General features: G+C 46.2%; 1 protein-coding gene across 2 annotated transcripts in view; it reads left to right on the forward strand.

Moving 5' to 3' along the window:
* Nucleotides 1–18,687, forward strand: part of EDARADD (EDAR associated via death domain) — a 61,157-nt gene that overhangs the window by 9,236 nt on the left and 33,234 nt on the right. For both annotated transcript variants that reach the window (XM_028104567.2, XM_028104568.2), the window contains exons 3-4: nucleotides 3,397–3,436; nucleotides 14,099–14,157. In XM_028104567.2, coding sequence (XP_027960368.1) covers nucleotides 3,397–3,436; nucleotides 14,099–14,157 — 99 coding nt within the window. The remainder of the gene's footprint in view (nucleotides 1–3,396; nucleotides 3,437–14,098; nucleotides 14,158–18,687) is intronic.

Raw genomic sequence — 18,687 nt, forward strand, 5'->3', positions numbered from 1 at the left:
GAACCAGTCTGTGGTGTGTCTGCTGCTGAAGGTTTACCAAGGATTTCACATACATCGTCTTCATCCTCCAAGTAATCACTGAGATGGTAGGACAGCCACCCCATTCTACAGATGAAGCGATGAATGTTAACAGATTTGTATAAAATCACCCACACGGGAGCCCTGCTCTCCGATGTGGTACCGCCTCTTGCTTATGACCAGATCCCTGCCTCTGGCAACATCACATGTGTTATTATGCACATAGGGTGTGACATATTCCTTTAAAAAAAAAAAAAGTGTTTGGAGGAGAGGAACCGCCCAGTCCACGAAAAATTCTGATTAACTAATTTAGTTAGAATGACATAAAATACACACAACAATATCATTAGACAATATAACTCAATGAAACATGAAATATCCTGAAGTCTTTGGTGATTCACGAGGCACCTCAGGGTCTTGAAGGCCTGAGGTGTTTGTCCTTATGTCTCGAGTCCCCACTGCACACTTTGCTAAGGGACAGCATGGGGGACAAAGCTGGACGCACGGTGGAAGTCAGTATGGAAACACCCCCTGTCCCTACATTCCAGAAAGACAGAACGTGGCCGGCCCTGTGGCTATCGCTCACCATTCCGCGTGCTGTAGCCCCGAACGAGAACCTTCGGCGCTAGAAGGTGCACTCCGTTTGTCCTTCCGGTCCTCTTCCCCAGCACCCAGCCTGCACTGCTCTCAGACTCCCACTCTCTTGCCAACATCAGGTTCTCCTTCCCTCTCGCCTAGGGTCACGGCCTCCCCCTGCTCACTTCTCCGTGCCAGGGCACGGTGATTTCCCCCAAACTCTCCCTGGGTCAGTTGGCTGGGGCTGCCGCAACCAAGGACCACGCAGCGGGTGACCTAAGTGCCCCGCCACGTCTGCAGGTTGGGAAGGCCAGGGCCCTTCTCCTCCCTCCGAAACCGATGGGGAAGAATCCTCTCTCATCTCTGCTGGTCTGTGTGGTGGTCGGTAACCCCAGGTGGTTCTCAGCGTTCAGCTGCATCCCTCCAGTGCCCCCGCTGCCTTGGCACGTGGCCGGGTTCTCCCCGTGGGTCTGCATCTCTGCGTCTCTTCTCTTGTAAGGAGAACAGTCCTGTTGAGTCGAGGCTCCAGTCTACTCCAGTATGATCTCATCTTCACTAGTCCTCTCTCTAAGTCTGTAGTGACCCTATTTCCAAATGAGGTCACATTTGCAGGGACCAGGGGTTAGGACTTTAACAGATCTTTTTGGGAGGATGCATGTCAGCCCATGACATTGCAGGTGCTCCCGGGATGAAGCCTGTACTCAACGTGGCAGATGAGGTCATCCATGACCTCATCTCAGCATCCCTCCTGATGAGCCAGTTGAGTGTAGCTGTTTGCTGCTCCTGAAACACCCCACGCCTTCTCACCTTCCAGGGATGCTAACGCTGTTCTGTCCAGTGAGGAAAATCTCCCAGCTTCCTCACCTAAGGAACTCCTGTGCTTCCTCCCCTGTGACGCTTTCTTTGCCTCACCCTGGGGCCTTGGGGGGCTCCTTTCTCCACGACCCAACCCCTACTTTTTATCACACCGTGCTGGAATTATTTGCTTGTGTGAGTTCCTGCAAGACTGTATTGAATGTCTTCCCATATTCAATGCCTGGCACAAAGCAAAGTTTGATGGCCCAAGCTTCCAAGAACCCGGAATGGCACCCACCTAAATCTTTTCACCTTGCTTCCAGAATCTTCCATGTAAACTGGCTCCCTCATTTCCTATCCACCCCTGCCCCTCTCCAGTGTGCATCTCTGCTTCTACACCTGTCACCCTTCACACCACCTGGACTTGCTCCTCTGTGTCCACCATGCTCCTTCCTCTTGGTCACCCGAGTTCATGGGCATTCTTCACGCCTAGCTCAAATGTCAGTCCTTCCAGGAAACCTGCATTTGCTCCAGCCTGTTGGGCCCTTCATGTAGACTTCTGGTAGATGCTTATTTAGCACTGAGTCAAAGTGTGGGTTTGCAAAGATCATAGTTCCTTTTTTTGAAGAACTCGGAGTTTATCTGAGGAAATAGGCAAGTCCGTGCTTTAAAAACAGCCTGGGGGTGCCTGGGTGGCTCAGTCGTTGGGCGTCAGCCTTCCGCTCGGGTCGTGATCCCAGGGTCCTGGGATTGAGCCCCGCATCGGGCTCCCTGCTCCGCGGGAAGCCTGCTTCTCCCTCTCCCGCTCCCCCTGCTTGTGTTCCCTCTCTCACTGTCTCTCTCTGTCAAATCAATAAAATCTTTAAAAAAACAAACAAACAAAACAAAACAAAATAAAACAGCCTGAGAAGTGTTATAGTACAGGTGTGTTTTCCGTGCTCTGGGGAACAGACTCTCTAGAAGAATTTAGTCTCAGGGAGAATTTGACTTAAGTTCTCCATGATTGATGATTGATTGATTGTGTTCTTCTGTGGAAGAGGAGTTCGAGGCTTCTAGAGGTTTGGAAACTTCACTGTTCAGCTCCAAAGAAACTGCAGGGAAGGAGTTTTAAAGCAAAATCCTTGGTCCCACGGTTGTTTCTTTTTCTCCTCTGTCAGAGGAAGACATGCGTGAGACCTACAGGCAATTTGGAAGGTGCAGCCTTTTTTTTTTTTTTAAGGCTGGAGGGCATGGATGCGAAGGCCCAGATGGGGAGTGGGAGCTGAGCAGGGGTTAGGGGACCGGATGGGGAGACTGGGCACATTCCCGCTCCTCTCGTGGAAGTCAAAGTTTGATCGGAAGTCAAAAGTTTCCGGAATACCTGCATGGAGGTACCAAGAAAGAAATATGCGATTGCAAGAGCCTTTGCTATTTTGAATTCCCTCCCATGGTACTGTCTCCATCCAGTGCACTGAGGAACTGTGCATAATTATACACGATGAGTAGATCTTTGTAGATCTTTGTGCAGTCGGTAGGCCGGCTGGCTTTCGAATCCTGTCATAGTCAACCCAGAACAGAGCTCTACAAGAGTGAGTACTCCCTGGTCCACAGGCTTGTTGACCCAAAGGGACGCCACAGAAATGGGGATGAGAAATGGGTCTATCCCCATAATTCACAAAAACAAATGCTCCTCAGTTTTCAACTACAGGAAACGGGGGGAGGGGGTGCAGGGGTAGCACCTCAGAAAAGAGAGGAAGTGTGGTTTAGCCGTCAGAGCTGAGGAAGTTTAGAAGGCTTATTCTGTCTCACGTTCCAACATTAACTTCTTGTCAACCTTGATTTCATTTTTATAGGCCGAGGATAAAAGTGAGGAATGGGTCAGGCCTGTTGATAAATCCAAGGCTAGAAACTTGCAAGGTTTTAAGCTAAAATCATGACTTTCCCCAAACAAAGCTTTCTTTTCACTTTGCTCTTATAACTGAGCTATGGGGTTTAAAAATAACTCTCTTCTTTTGTTGGTTTCCACAGTCAGACAAATATCCCATTCAAGATACGGGACTCCCTAAAGGTATGTACACTTAATATAACTACTTGAACTTGTGATTATTTTAAGATCTTGAACAAAGCACTAGTCAAAGTCATCTCTTGTTACTTAAAGTTGTTAAACAGAAACAGGCTGACAATTTAGCTTTTGACTTGTTGATTATCTCAGGCATGGAGTTTCTTATTAAAGTCTATAAATTATTTCATTACACATTATTACACATTAAATCCCTATGGTGTTTTTAAGTTGCATAAAGTGAAGAGAGCCAGGACTCTGGGTTGCAAGTGGCAGAAACCTAACTCAAGCTCATTTTAAAAAGGGAGGGGAGACATACTGGCTTCGGGTCTTTGGACATTTGAAGGATGCTCTCAGGCTCAGTCTCTCTGTGTCTCTCATTGGCTCCGTCTTCATCTGTGTTGGCTCCATTTTGCGGCAGGCTTTCCCTTCATGGTGGGAAAGATGGTCACCTGTACCTCCAGCTGTATGCGGTGCCCGTCAAGATGGTGCCCCCCCCCCCCCAGCGCCCACAGCACAGTTCTAGGGATGACAGTCATTCGGGGAGTTTTGGTCACGTGGCCATCCGTGAATCAGTTGCTGCCATCAGGAGGATGGAGGACATTGGTCAGGTCTGTGCCCTTGAGGTTGGGTGGGGGAGGGCACAGAGTTAGTTCCATGCAAACCACAGGAAAGAGGCTTCTGTTATTAGACAGAGGGGCAAAGGATGCTTGTCAGGCCCTAAAGCGAAAAGCAAAAAAAAAACAAAAAAACAAAAAAACAAAAACAAAACAAAAACCCAAAACCCCCCAAAAACCTATCTTTTGTAATTCATGGACTAATGTTTTAGCCATGGCATAGACATGGCTAGGCATAGCCTCTTGTAATTTCTTCTGTGGGGCAGTCTGCAGAGCCATGTCTGTTGTGGAGGCTTTCTGGTTGCCCTCCTGGAGTATTTCCCCTGTGTTCTGTTGATAAGCCAGAGAGGGAGGGGTGGACGGACGGTGTGGGGGACCATCCGATCTGATCAGCTTCAGAGATGGGCAGGGGCCCCCAGGTTCCTGGAGAGGTACGACTTCCCAGCACCCGCTAATGTGGGTTTTCCTGGCAGTCCTTGTGATAGGGTAGTCCTAGGGTCACCTGACTGGAGGGTGGGGAGGGAGCTCCCCCCCAGGGTCCACCTGAGGTTGAGTGCAGGGTTCTGCCAAGGCTCCCCTCCCTCCAGTCCTTACTCGCCAGACTCTTCTCCTTACGCCCAGAAATTACACCGCTAGCGTTTCATTCCTTTTGCCCCCTGTGCATGCCCTGGGAGTGGCAGTGATGTAGGGAAAAGAGACTAAAGGCCAGGTTTGAGTCCAAATCCTGGCTGTACTCGGGGAGGCTTCTGGCAAGCTCCCTTCCTCCTTTCCCCTGTTGGTGAACGACTCTAAGTGTCCTGAATCCTCCAGTCTGTGATTCGATTCTCTAGTTCAGCCAAGAGGTAGAAGATGCAAGCCAGGCGACCAGGGACAGATGGGAGGCAGTCTCAGGTGGTGTTCCTTAGGCTTCAGTGTGCAGTAAAGAATTATCGAGGGTGGGGGTGGGGGGGGAGCTGTTTAAAATCCAGATTCTGGGCCCAGCTGCTCTGGAATCACGATGTGGTAGGTCTGGGGCCAGGCCCAGGAACCTGTGTGTAAATGCATACCTGAGTGGTTGGGAGGCAGACCTCACTTTAACCTAAGAAGCTTCAAGGATTTGGTGTGTCCACCAGGGAGGCATATAGACAAGAGAACAAAACTGTAGCCAGACCACCAGCTGGACTCTGAGTGTCCTCAGAATGGTTGTTCCACATGTCAGGGTCTCAGTTCCCTGTCTCCTAGTGCAGGAAGGACAGTGTTCTCCTCCCAGAACACTAGTGAGAATCCAGTGAAATTAGTCCAGGACAGTGCCTGACACAGGCAAGCATCAGATGGTGGAGGGAAATCTGGCCACGGAAATGTGCAAAATCAGGCTTGAGGATGCTTTCCCAGCCCCTTGGCAAAAACAGCATTGCTTGAGACAACGACTGAGCTACAGTGACTCTGGAAATGCAATGTCATGTCTTGCCCTGTCTAAAGATCTTTTTTAACACCCTTGAAAGTGATTTTCTGTTTTGGGGAAAAAAAAAAGTGGGGGGGGGGAAGACTGGTTGCTTAGCAACCTGATACAACAGTAACAGTATTATTGGGTTTCTCCTGGAATTTGAGATTTACAAAATCTTAATTAAACTGGTGAAGATTTTACAAGTAACATCACTGTGAAAACCACGTTTATGAGAAATATGACTAGATCTTTCTTCTATCCTTATTCACAGAGAACAGTATAATTAATTAAGCACATGATTTCTTATCTCTAAAGAAACACATCATCTTATACATAATGTCTAGAAGTTGAAAAACTTACCCCAAGGGGGCCTGGGTGGCTCAGTTGGTTGAGCATCTGACTCTTGGTTTTCGGCTCAGGTCATGATCCCAGGGTCCTAGGATCGAGCCCCGCATCGGGCTCCCTGCTCCGCGGGAAGCCTGCTTCTCCCTCCCCCACTCCCCCTGCTTGTGTTCCTTTTCTCGCTGTGTCTGTCTCTGTCAAATAAATAAATAAATAAAATCTTTAAATAATAATAATAATGATAATATCTATGACTTGATATCTGCTAGTATTTTTTAAAAGCTACCAATGGGGCCAATGTATAGATTTAAAAGTAAATATAATCTAATTAAGTCCAAACTTGGACTCTAACATTTAAGCCAATTTTAGGGGTTCCTGCTATATTTAACAGAGGAGTTACATGTAATTAGCTTGAACGATTTCCATATGGTTAAAAAGTCTTCAAAATTCATTTTCTTAAGCAGATTAAGCATGTTTCACAAAATCTTTATGATGCTTCTAGTATATTCCTACTGTATTCATGGGCAGTATAAAGCTATTCCTCACACCGTCCAGACTAGAGTGGTTCCGAATTATGTGCTTTCACCATAAATCAACAGTGGAAAACTAATGTAGTCCAGTGATCAGCATGTTTTTGAGATGAAACATGTTGTTAAACTTGTTTTCTTATTGAGAACAAATGTGTAGCTTCTGCCTCCCCTGATTTTAGAGATTTCAGGGGGTTCATTTTGTTAGGACTGTTTTCTGAGAGCTGTTCTATGAGAATCTGCAGGCACTAAACTCAGGACTAATTTAAGAGTGAGGCTTATTTTATTATTTTTTTATTTGAGTGTAGTTGACACATAATGTTACATCAGTTTCAGGGGTCGGGCATAGTGCAAAACAGTATGGAGGTTCCTTAAAAAAAATGAAAATAGAATTACCATCTGATTCAGTAATTCCACTACTGGGTATTTACCCAAAGAAAACAAAAACACTTATTTGAAAAGACATATGCACTCTTGTGTTTATAACTGCATTATTTGCAATAACCAAGAGAAGGAAGCAACCTAAGTGTCCGCTGACAGATGAATGGATGGAGAAGATGTGGGGTGGGGTGTGTGTGTGTGTGTGTGTGTGTGTGTGTGTGTGTGTGTGTGTGTGTGGTGGAATATTGCACAACTGTTAAAAAGGATGAGATCATGCAGTTTGTGACATGAGTGAAGCTTATTTTGTATCAGAGAGCTCCTGATATCTTGTAGAAACTGCTGGCTTAAGTGTTCTGAAGGGATTGTGACTCTTCACAATTTGAGAGAAAATGTGTTCAGAAAAAAATTCTGATTTTTGAGCCACTGTTCCCAGTGAGGGGAAATTATTGCGCATAAGTACATCATAAATCAGTCAAGAGTTTATCATATTTTTCTCTATGGTTCCTGCTCTTTTATTGTTCAAAAAAATTTGTGGTGAATTTTAAGTTAAAGAGAAGTAAAGTAGACTAATTCTATAGTTACTAAATTTGAGGCATCGGAACTCAAACATAGATGATTTGGGGGGGACCTTTTAGAACAATTTGTTAACTACATGTAGAAGTAGTGGTTCAGTTTGAAAAAGTTAGGAGAAAAATAAATATGAAGGAATTCACTAAAATCATTCAGAAGTAAAAATGTTTACCCTAAAACTCACAAGCCAATATGTTAATATTTTATATGATCTCTCCCCTCATTGATTGACAGCATTTTGTTAATAGGCTTCCTTGTTCTAAGAGGAAACCAAACACCCCTCCTGCCTGCATGATTTGCTGTGTCCTGGTCCAAGTTCATTGCCTCCCACTCAACCTTGACTGGGACTCCTGTAACAATAAACTCCCTCCTCCCCCAAATTATACGGTTTGGAATACAAAGGTGACCATCCTGCACCATTTTTTAGAAAGAGTTTATTTATTTATTTGAGAGAGAGCAAATGAGAAAGTGAGAGAGCACGAGCTGGGGCAGAGTGAAAAGCAGGCTCCCCGCTGAGCAGGGAGCCCGATGCGGGACTCGATCCCAGGACCCTGAGATCATGACCTGAGCCCACGGAGCTGCTCAGGCAACCCCATCCTGCACAATTTTTTTTCCTCTGGAGGAGGGCAGAGAGGAGAGAGAGGGATAGGACCATAGGAGCGTTTGGGATACTGCTTCACAAAAGTAACTACGTAAGTTCAAGTTATCCTCATATTGGGGAGAAAAAAAACCATGCTTTTACCAAAATGCTGGGTTAACTGTTATGACAGTAGTCCTTCTGAGAATCAGTGTGACTGAAATCACACGTCTGTTACGTTTTGCTGTAGTGCATCGGAATTCTGTGGGATGCCCGTTGGCTGTCAGATTTCTGGGGGCTCCGAGATTCCAGTGACGGAAGTCTGGCGTGGAGCCCGGGAATCTGCATTGTTAACCACACCGTGCTTTGGATGCCACAATGCTGGGCACTGTATCTTGAGCACAGGCCAAGGCAAGATCTCTACTGCTCTCGCTTCAAAAGATATCATGGAGAATCTTAGTGAAAAAACCATGCTTTTAGTTTAAATTTCTCAGATAATACTATTAAGGGGAAAAAATGTCCTTTAGTTGGAATCGAGTAGGAGGCCATGAATGTAGCCCCTTGTTTGAACAAATCTGGCAGCCTGGCACTTAATAGGTGAATGAATGTTAACGAATGTAAGAAAGAGATGAATCAACGAATCTCTCATTCGGTCTTAACTGTTGACCCCTGATAAATGATTCTTTCTTTAAAGCTTTATAACTTTCAAAGTTTGCACGAACCTTTCTTTCATAATGTTCTATATGTCTCTCAGCTTTCAAGTTTAGACCGCAGTATTGAATTCTACAAAGATTCAAATCTGATGGAACCAAAATCAATTTTTCACACATTTGGGCCACCTTCACTCCAAGCCGGGGAGCTGTGAAGTTAACACCTAGGTCAAACAACCTAAGAATGGAGGTTTCTTCCCCAAGTCAAGTTTTTAAAAGGTGTTCAACGTGGCACATGCATTTCGGGTTCCTTTGACTTTCACTGGCAACCCCCACTTTGAAAATAGAGCTGACATGGCTTTGCTTGGACTTTTAGGAGGCTGAGCTATGAAGACAGGTATAATCCCACTGCCTGCTGTCTGCCAGGCTTAGTCAAATGTCAGACGAGCAAATGAGCACAGTGGAATCTGATGCAGGGTTAAGCAGAGGGGAATGTGTTTGGAGTGCCACTTACTCACCCGGCTGGTGAGGGAAGGATCCTGCCCTGGGGTTAGGCGGACGGCCACACATACCTGGCACTGGACAGAGGAGATGGACGGCAGTTTATGAGTCACTTATCCTCATGGCCTGGGGGAGCGGGACGCTGCAAGCCATGTAGGGTCACATGGGGTTGCCCTCAGGATAAGCCTGAACAACCAGGGACTGCAGGTGGTAAGGGTGGCAAGAGGATGGAGCACCCTGGTTCCCCAGGGAGGATGTGATTGGCTCATCTGAGTAATTCTGTGGGCTGGCAGGGAACTGAAACCCAACACTCAGGGGTATGTGGCAGCTGTGGCTTAGGTTTAGCTAGGGGGCCTTATCCATGGAGCAGAGTGCGGTTTGAGGCCGTTCGAGGTCCTCCTGATTTTACCAGCTGTCAAGACAGCACATAATATTGAGTCTCAGTCTTAGATCTTATACCCCAGTGGACTCCGCAGTATCTTGACATCAATTTAAATCTTAGTGACGATTGAGACTTACAGGGTAGAGAAGGGCCTCCCTAAATAGCAAAACAGGCACTTGACCAGGAGAGAATGGGCCATGTGGTGTGACATGGGGGCAGTGAGGGCATGGCCCCGGAGGCCATGAATCGATATAACCAATGCCTCTGGCAGGAGTGACACCAGGCAGGGGTTCTGTTTGCACTTTGTAACTAAAACAGGAATTCTGGGAGGAGCCCATTCTACCTTCCGATGGAACCTGTTGCCTATAGAGTAGATGGAAGTTGCAGCGAGTGGCTCCTTTCAGAGCCAGGCATTGTGTATTTGAGAAGTGGAATGAACACCTTGGTCCCTATCCAGTAATGTCTGGAGCTCCAAGGGGATAGAGAGTGTTCTTGCGAGACCTTATATGGTGGTCTTACTCTAGGCAAGACATCTGTCACTTTGCTTTATATTCTGTTCATCTGTGAGGCAAGAGATTCCCAGAGCTCTTTACCCCAGAGTGGGCAAGTCTTAGGCAATGGTTCAAGAGTTTGTAAAAAAAAAAAAAAAAAAAAAAATTAATAATAATAATAATAAAATAGTGATGCTGCTGACGGGACCATTTGTTGACCAGGGCAGCCGGCACTAAGATGACACCCTGAAGTTTGGCCAATTGTGCTCACCCTTAAATCCCATCTGTTATCAGGGACATCCTGGATGGGCTGGAAAGCACAACTATCCATGAGCTCCATCGTGTATGTTGGTGGTGATCTCATCTTCAGTGTTTGCAAACTCCCACTGCTATTCACTCAGTTGCTCTGAAGGGACTCCCCCCCCGCCCCGCCCCGCCCCGCCCGCCCCAGGTAACCCAGGCATCTCAGAAGAGTAACCTCTTCCAGCATCATGGCATCTGGTAAGAGACTGAGGGTAGTGGGGGACGCCCCCTCCCATGGGTGGAACATGCCAGAGGGTCCGGGGTTTGCTCCACTTAGTAGCAAGGCCTCAGTAGCCATGTCAAGCTTGTGCGGTTCTGTTTCTGTGACCTAAGGCATAACGGGCAGCAGGGCACGGAGGCTCACAGTGAGAGCCTCTATTTCCAGAAGAGCTTGGCATGTAGCCAGCAATCGCTGTTCTAATGGTATAGAGAGAGAAGGGCCTAGGAGGGCAGTTTCTTGCATCAGAAGCATGTGGACAACTTATGGCTATCATGGGTGGTCTGGGGACTTCAAGAGGAATATGAAGAGGTTGTTGAACCCTGGCAATGAAGGGGTCTCTGAGAATGCTTGTTGTAGACTTTTGTTGGAGGGAGCCAAATTTATGGTGGACCACTTTGCAAGTAACTGTAGCAATGAGCGTAAGTAAAGTGTGTCAATGGGGGAATATGTTGCCTCCAGAGTTCCAAAAGAACTAAAAGATGTTGGACTTGTCTTAACTTGCAGGGACTGAGAGGCTCCATAACTCTTTATTGGCAGCATCAGAGATGGAATAGCCCTTAGTTTACCGGAAGAGTCTTAGGAATTTAACCAAGTTGGCAGGGCGGTGCACTGTGTTGGGCGGCAATGTGCCGTTCCCTTTCTGTGAGCTCTTTTATGGATATTTCGATGGCTTGGATGACTCTGTCAAATGGATGTCCTCAGAGGAGGATGTCATCCATGTAATGTCATACCTGTGATCCTGGAGAAGGTTGGGTGTAGTTAAGATCTTGCCTGCAAACGCTGTGTGGTAGGACGAGGTTGTTAGGTACCCCGTGGGTAGCCTGGTTACCCTGTATAGGTGCCTTTGCAGATGAAGGCACACTACAATGAGAGGCTGCTAAAGCAGACACCGGACAGAACATATTAGACAAATCTCTAATAGCCACATATTTACTAGTGGCTGATAGGATGGAGTCAGTAATTTCAATAATACTGGGCATCAGGTATGGGGCTTTAAAGGATGGGACCACTGCATTAAGGTTGCAGTAATGCACTTTGAGGTGCCATTCATTTTCTTCCATGTTTAAGAAGAGGCCATATTCAACTGTTAAATGGAGAAGCAGTAGATAATCAGCCTTTCACTCATCAGGTCTTAAATAATAAGTTTTGATTTTTGAAGGTCCTGTTTAATTTACCTTGATATTGGTTATTTGAACTAAGAGGTCTATGGGGTCTCATTTTGTCAAGTCACCTTCTAACTGTAAAGATTGAATATTAATTTATGGAGTCGGAGTAGCCATGCCCCCTGTGGGATGCTCTAGGGCAATGGGTGCCGTGACCATGGGATATTGAGGCAAAACGGTCAGGGTGAGGCATGCCTGTCCTCTATTGTACATTCAGGAGCTCTCCTAAGATTACGGGAGGGGGGGACACCGGGTTGACCTTTAGTGGCATCTCCAGGTGTAACTGTAATTGGAGCCCCAGTACTGATTAAGTCCATGAGGGTTTTGCCAATTGATGCATTTTAGCAGATATTAAAGCTAGTTCAGAACTTATGTCATCAGGCACAGAGGCATCCGGCACTTTATTTTTTTTTTTTTAAATGTGTGTACACCCATGCAGTGGGAGAGGGGCAGAGGGAGAGAATCTCAAGCAGACTCCATGCTCAGCGTGGAGCCTGACACCGGGCTCGATCTCACAACCCCGAGATCACAACCTGGGCTGAAATCAAGAGTTGGATGCGCAGCCAACTGAGCCACCCATCCAGCACTCTTTCATCTGTGGGCTGTGTAAATGATTGTAGTAAATGTTGGATTTGCCATTGGGTCAAACTCCGGACCTCTGTCTTTCTTTCATTTCCCCTGCCCTTTTCTTTTTGTGTCAGCAGATCAACTCTGGGTAGGTGGGGGAATCCTCTGCTCTGCTCATATTTCTACATTTCCTCCTCCACAGAGCCTCAGATCAGTAATATGGGGGTTGGGGCCTGCCATGGCTGCCTGCCGTACGGTAGTGGTTGCTTTCATGTGGTTTCAGGACCCCAGGCTTGCGTCAGGCTCGAACTAACTAACCCCTCGCCATGCCGCAGGGGGACCATGGGTTTCCCCTGTAACTGAGGATCCGGATCTTCATCGTATCAGGCACAGGTAGCCCAGTGGCCCAGCGGCAACAGGCTGAAACTGGGCTTTTGGCTATGGCCCTGCCGTTCCTTTGTTTTTTATGCTTTCTCTGCGGATTCCTGTGGAATATTTTTATTTCTACCTGCATAAAGCCTCAGCATTCACTTTCTGATCATTCACGGTGCAGACTCTCTGGGGGGTTTATGGGGACAGGCTGAGGAGGCTGATGGCCCACCTCATAGGGAAGGCCAGTCAATCTGCCTGGGGGTCCACCTCCAGGAAGGCCTACTGCTTATGGGTCGCGTAGGGTCCATCAGGCCCACGATCGCAGGATTGGTCCTTTGGCACGCCACTGTAAGCAGCTGCGCTAAGCCCGGGCGCACGGGCTTGGGGGCGTGGCATTGGCACAACAGCCACGTGCCAAACACTCCTTTCCCATTCCCCCCAGTTCCTGGGCCACGGGCTGCCATGGATGTGTACCTTGATGCCCTCGGGGGTCAGGAGAGCATGTGTGCCACCACAAGGGCAGCGACAGCAGAGGAGACAGACAAGGTCGCCTTTTGTGCCCAGACAACCACACGCAGGAAGCCATGTTTCACTCTCCCTGGGCTGGTGATCTCATTGCTTTCTGCAGACCTCCCAAAGGGCCATCCCCACAGCCATCCTGGCCATGTACGATCGCGGTCCTTGTGCACCTGCCCCAAGTACCGTGATGGCCACCAGGCTGGACACAGCCCCCGGAGAGCTCGAGCCCAGCCCTTGATAGCTGGGACTTAAGTAGGGACCGGTCAGGGCACTTAGAGCTGGAATCCTCCAAGCTTGCCTGCCAAGCATCAGTGGAACCCGACAACACGTCACACGGGGGGGGGGGGGGGACAGACAGTGAACAGCAGTTTTCATCTTGGGGACGAGGACATTTTAGGTGGGAAGAGAGGACAAACACCGACGTGCATGTCTGGCAACTGGCAGTTCTGTCCCAGGCAGCCCTCACTGGGCCAGTGACACTGGTTCAGTCTGACCGAATGTCTTCCATAGTGGGTGGGCCATGCTGTCTGTGAGGCCAGTTGTCAGACCACCTCCTGTTTACCCAGCTGGTGGGGGACGGATCCTGCCCTCGGGTTAGGCGGATGGCCACACATACCTGATACTGGACAAAGGAGAGGGACAGCAGTTTATGAGTCACTTATCCTCACGGCCTGGGGGAGGGGGACGCTGCAAGCCATGCAAGGTCACAGAGGGTTGCCCTCGGGAACAGCGTGAACAACCAGGGACTGCAGGTGGTAAATGTGGCAAGAGGATGGAGCACCCTGGTTCCGCAGGGAGGATGTGACTGGCTCATCTGAGTAATTCTGTGGACTGGCAGGGAGCTGAGACTCTTTACTCAGGGGTGAGTGGGGACTGTGGCTGGTGCCCTCCCAGGCAGTGGGGTGTAGCTTAGGGGCCTTACACATGGATGCAGAGAGAGCAGGAGACCTGAGGCCTTCCTGATTTTACTAGATGTCTCGGGAGCACATAATATTGCATCCTAATGGTAGGCCTTACACCGCAGAGCGTGTTCTTTATCAAGCTTGTGTCTTTTTCCACCCCCCAGCTGAGGAATGTGATCCCATTACGTTGAACTGCCCAACAGATTCTGATGTGCAACATCAGGTAAGACTCCTTTCAGTTATATTTTCACCCTTAGGCTCTTGCTAATCCTCCTAGAATTTTTTTAGAAATTCTCTTCCAGAGCTTTGAAAAGAAAGAAGAGGATTTTTAGGTAATAAAATAAGTCTGGAAATGATCTTTAGACAGCCCGGTAGATAGAGCACATCCACACAACGTCTGTTACTCCCGGTTACTATGGTAGCTTTAATCCGTTTTTCAAAAAAAAAAACTTTTGTCTGTAGGCTAAACACAGACCATCAGTGTAGGTGAATGAAAGAGCGGAGCCTGCTTTCTTTCAGATGGAGTTGGTCTGCTGTGAATGGGAAGCTTTTTTTAAGCCACAACAAAACTGGATAGTCTAATAACATTTTTGTAATGTTTTTATAAAACTTTTCCTTTTTTCAGTAACACGTTATTTTTTTTTTTTTTTTGTCCTTCCCCAAAAAGCAAATCCCGGTACTGTTTTCTGATTATAAAAGAATGTTTGTTATTTTAAACTTCAGAAAGGACAAAAATGTACCCCAAAAAACTGAGAATTGCCTGTCATTCCATTGTTCACCTTTTGAGGTACCTCCTTCCCGAAGCTTCCTTGGGTCACCTTGTGCTTCCGTTACTTCTTGTATTGTCCAGCCCACTTCTTTCTATTCGCTCAAAGCTCATTAGCAGAATTGCACAACGCTTCACAGCTGCTGAACTATATTTAGAGTGTCAAATGTCTCAAAAAGCATGTCTTGCCTCAAGATGGGCTAGTTTGGTCCTGCCCGTTCCATAACGCCAAGGTAATTTTTTTAGTGAGACAAATTGAAAGTTCTGTTTAGGCTTACTTGTCAAACATCAGTCTGTCATAGATCATTAATAGTGATACTCTTGGATAGTCAGATCACTTTTGCAAAAAAAAGGCAAAATTATACTGTAGTTGATAGAACAGTCAGTTTTAATTGTACACAGCTTTCTTGAAAGTTGTCAGTGATGCTGCTTTTAACTTTGGTTTGGGGCTCTTCAGTCACCTGTTGTGAATATACATAGTCTTTAGGAATCCTTAGCATTTTCCTTGGAATTACGATCTAATGATTGACTTGGGCACCGACTAAATTTAAACAATTGTAGTAACCCCAAAGTCTGAAATTTTCTCTTCTTGCGTTCCTCGATTTGTTTAACCAAGTTTTGCTCTTCGCATGTTTTGTAACACGATATAGACTCTCATGAAGATGCAAGAATGCTACATTGTTTGTTTAGCTTGCTTTTAGGGATTTTCCAAAACCAGTTAAGATTAGGACACTGTTCAGAAACTGTTTAATTTTAGTGTCATAGGTCTGGCTATTTGAAGTAAAGACTAAAAGATAAAAATAGATCTGTAAATGAATAAAAGGGGAAGAAACCTATTTGAGATTTTTTTTCCAGTTCTGTTGTAAAAGAAATTGTCATATTCCTATGAAAAGTAGGACTGTACCTAGCTACTTCAGTTCGTTATTTCTTTGCATAATCTATAGGATTTGTTCTAACTGCTAGATATCCAAAGGATTCTTTGAAACCAACTTGGCAGTTAAAATACAGAAAACTCACCAGGGGAGACATGTTTAAGAAAACAAAACAAAACAAAACCCATAGTCCATTTTCTGGAGCTCCGACATTAAAAGCAAGCTGAAGATATGTTCTTCAGAATATGTAACATTTGGTGTGTGAATGCTTTTTATTACTTGAAAACTAAAATCCACTTTGGATGATGCAGAGGGAAAACATTGCAGCGTCCTCATGTGCAAAGTCGAAGTCTGACATCTCAGACAAATTACATAGAGAATCCTTTACTTTTAGGAACTTAAAACACATAGCCCATCTGGTAGAGCCTGTCCTATGTCTACAACTTATTACAAGTGGCATTTGTTGAGTGTATGTTCTGAGACCAAATCTGGACCGGGTGTTCTTGGATGGAAGAAAAAGCAGGGGGTGGGGCAGGGAGGAGAGAAGACCCCCAAAGAGCTTACGGACTCGCTGGCGAAGTAGGGCATCCAACGTGAGATTCTAGGTGTGGGGATGGTTCACAGGGCTTAAAAACGTTCATGGAGCTTGGGGCGGCTGGGTGGCTCAGTTGGGTAAGCATCTTACTCATGATCTCAGCTCTTGAGCTCAGGGTCATGAGTTCAATCCCCATGCTGGGCTCCATGCTCAGCATGGAGCCTACTTAGGGAAAAAAAAAAAAATGTCTGGAACTTTATGTTCAAGAAAACACTTTCCAGAACCTTTAGCCAACAATGAAGTTTCAACTATGTGAACTACATGCACAAACATCTGGCAAATGAGACTAAAGCAAAATTGGTCCCAGTTTGTAGCCAACAATCCATGCCAAGACGAAACCGGAGTAATAATAAAAATAATAAAGATCAGGTTGCTAACGCGGAGTTAGAGGTGATAGAAAGAATGACATTTTCCTCGATTTATGTTGTTTATTTGGTTTTACCAAACTAAAGTCTTTATCTTTTAAGTTTTAGAAACTACATGAAACTACTGGGCTCATTTAGTTGTGACAAAAGTATCATACTAATGTACGGTGTTAACAATAAAGGAAATGGGGGCACCTGGGTGGCTCAGTTGTTAAGCATCGGCCTTCGGCTCAGGTCATGATCCCAGGGTCATGGGATTGAGTCCCACATCGGGCACCCTGCTCAGTGGGGAGCCTGATTCTCCCTCTTCCTCTCCCTCTCCTGTTCCCCCTGCTTGTGCTCTCTTGCTCTGTCAAAGAAATAAAGTCTTTAAAATAATAATAATAATGATAATAAAGGAAATGGGGTGTAGGGTATCCAGGAACTCTTTATACCATCTTCTCAAGATATCTGTAAGTCTAAAACTATTCTAAAATAAAAAGGTATTTCATTTTATCTTATTTAAAGATTTATTTATTTTAGAGAGAGTACGTGCAGGTGGGGGGAGGGGGAGAGGGAGAGAGAATCTCAAGCAGACTCCCCGCTGAGCATGGAGCCTGATGCAGGGCTCGATCCCGCGACCCTGAGATCGTGACCTGAGCTCAAATCAAGAGTCGGCTGCTTAACTGATTGAGCCACCCAGGCGCCCCTAAAGTAAAAATGTATTTTAAAAACCACACTAGGTAAAATTTAGAATCTAGGAAAATGAAAAACCTCATTCACAATTCCACTACTCTAATATTACTGTTTTTTTGTCATTTGGATGGATTCCCTCATACGTTTTTTTTTCATATGAATAATTATCAAACCTGTTTGTAAATATATCTTCCTTCTGTTATGTAATGTTATCTCACAAACTTTATTCAGTTTGTGACATGGCCGTGCCATCAGTTTGAACGGCTGTGTGGTATTACCGTCTCTGACACGGAAGTGGTTCTGGGATGTGTGTCAAGGGCAGGACGAGAGCATCCCTGCTACCAGCAGCGGTACCTGTCAACGCTCTGAGGAGAGAGCCGCTGACAAATACTTTGCCTGGAGTTGAAGTATTAGGAGGTCCTAGGTGATAAGGCTGAGGGATAAGCTGGAGCCTGGGCCCTAGGGCCTTGAATGCCAGACACGGGTGGATGGAAGGTATTGGGCGTTGTGAGTGCTGGACCAATGACCATATCTGGGAGCCCCAGGGGGCTGCAGAGAAGATGAGGGTAAATTTTAAGCCTGTAACTGGGACCTGGTCCTACCAAAAATATAAATAAAGAATTCAGGAAGAAGATAGGATTCATGTGTTGCCGGGATTAACTTCTGTTTGTCTGTGGGCTGTGAAACAGGAGATCGAGGTTTGTAGAGGCTGGGGCATGTGAGATTTGTGGCAATAGAAAATGCGGCTCTAGGTCTTGGTTTAGGACTCTCACATCAGGAGGTTACAGCTGAAGCCTCAGGAGTGGACGAGACTGCCAAGGAGGGAGTCCTTGTAGAAAAGCAAAGAGGGGAGCCAAGGATGGAAGCTTGAGGAACACCTCAAGTGTTCCTCATTTGAGGCCAGAGGAAGAAAAGGGGCTCAGAAGGAAAAATCGGTCATCGGGACAAAAACGTAAGTGTAAGGCTTAAAGAGTGAGTGGGTGATAAGAAAGTTCATGCAGTCCTGGAAGTTTCCTTAAGGGAGCAAGGAAAAAATATTGAATTCTTGTTTGAGGGTGTGAGAAAATACGGGGGAAAAAAAGCTGCTTCTTTTCAGGATGGGAGACAGTGGATTTTAGAGGATAAGGTATCACCAGGAGTGGAGAGATTCAAAACAGGAGAAGAAGGAGAAGTAATAATTAGTGGGGTCTGTTTTCCTTACAGGATTAATGTTCCTAGCAAATACTGATTGATAATGTGCTTAAAGATGTTCTGTGGGGTTGTGCCTGGGTGGCTCAGCTGGTTAAGTGTCTGACTCTTGATCTCAGCTCAGGTCTTGATCTCAGGGTTATGAGTTCGAGTCCCCACATTGGGCTCCATGCTGGGTGTGGAGCCTAGTTTTTTAAAAAAATGTCCTGTAGGGAACACCCAACATACTGGTTTCCTTCAAGGAATGTATAATCTGGCAGGGAAGATACAGGCACACATATATTAGATAAAT

The sequence above is a fragment of the Eumetopias jubatus genome, unplaced genomic scaffold, assembly GCF_037043125.1.
Source record: "Eumetopias jubatus isolate StellerSeaLion01/CBP00866 unplaced genomic scaffold, mEumJub1_p1.0 scaffold_17, whole genome shotgun sequence".
NCBI lineage: Eukaryota > Metazoa > Chordata > Mammalia > Carnivora > Otariidae > Eumetopias > Eumetopias jubatus.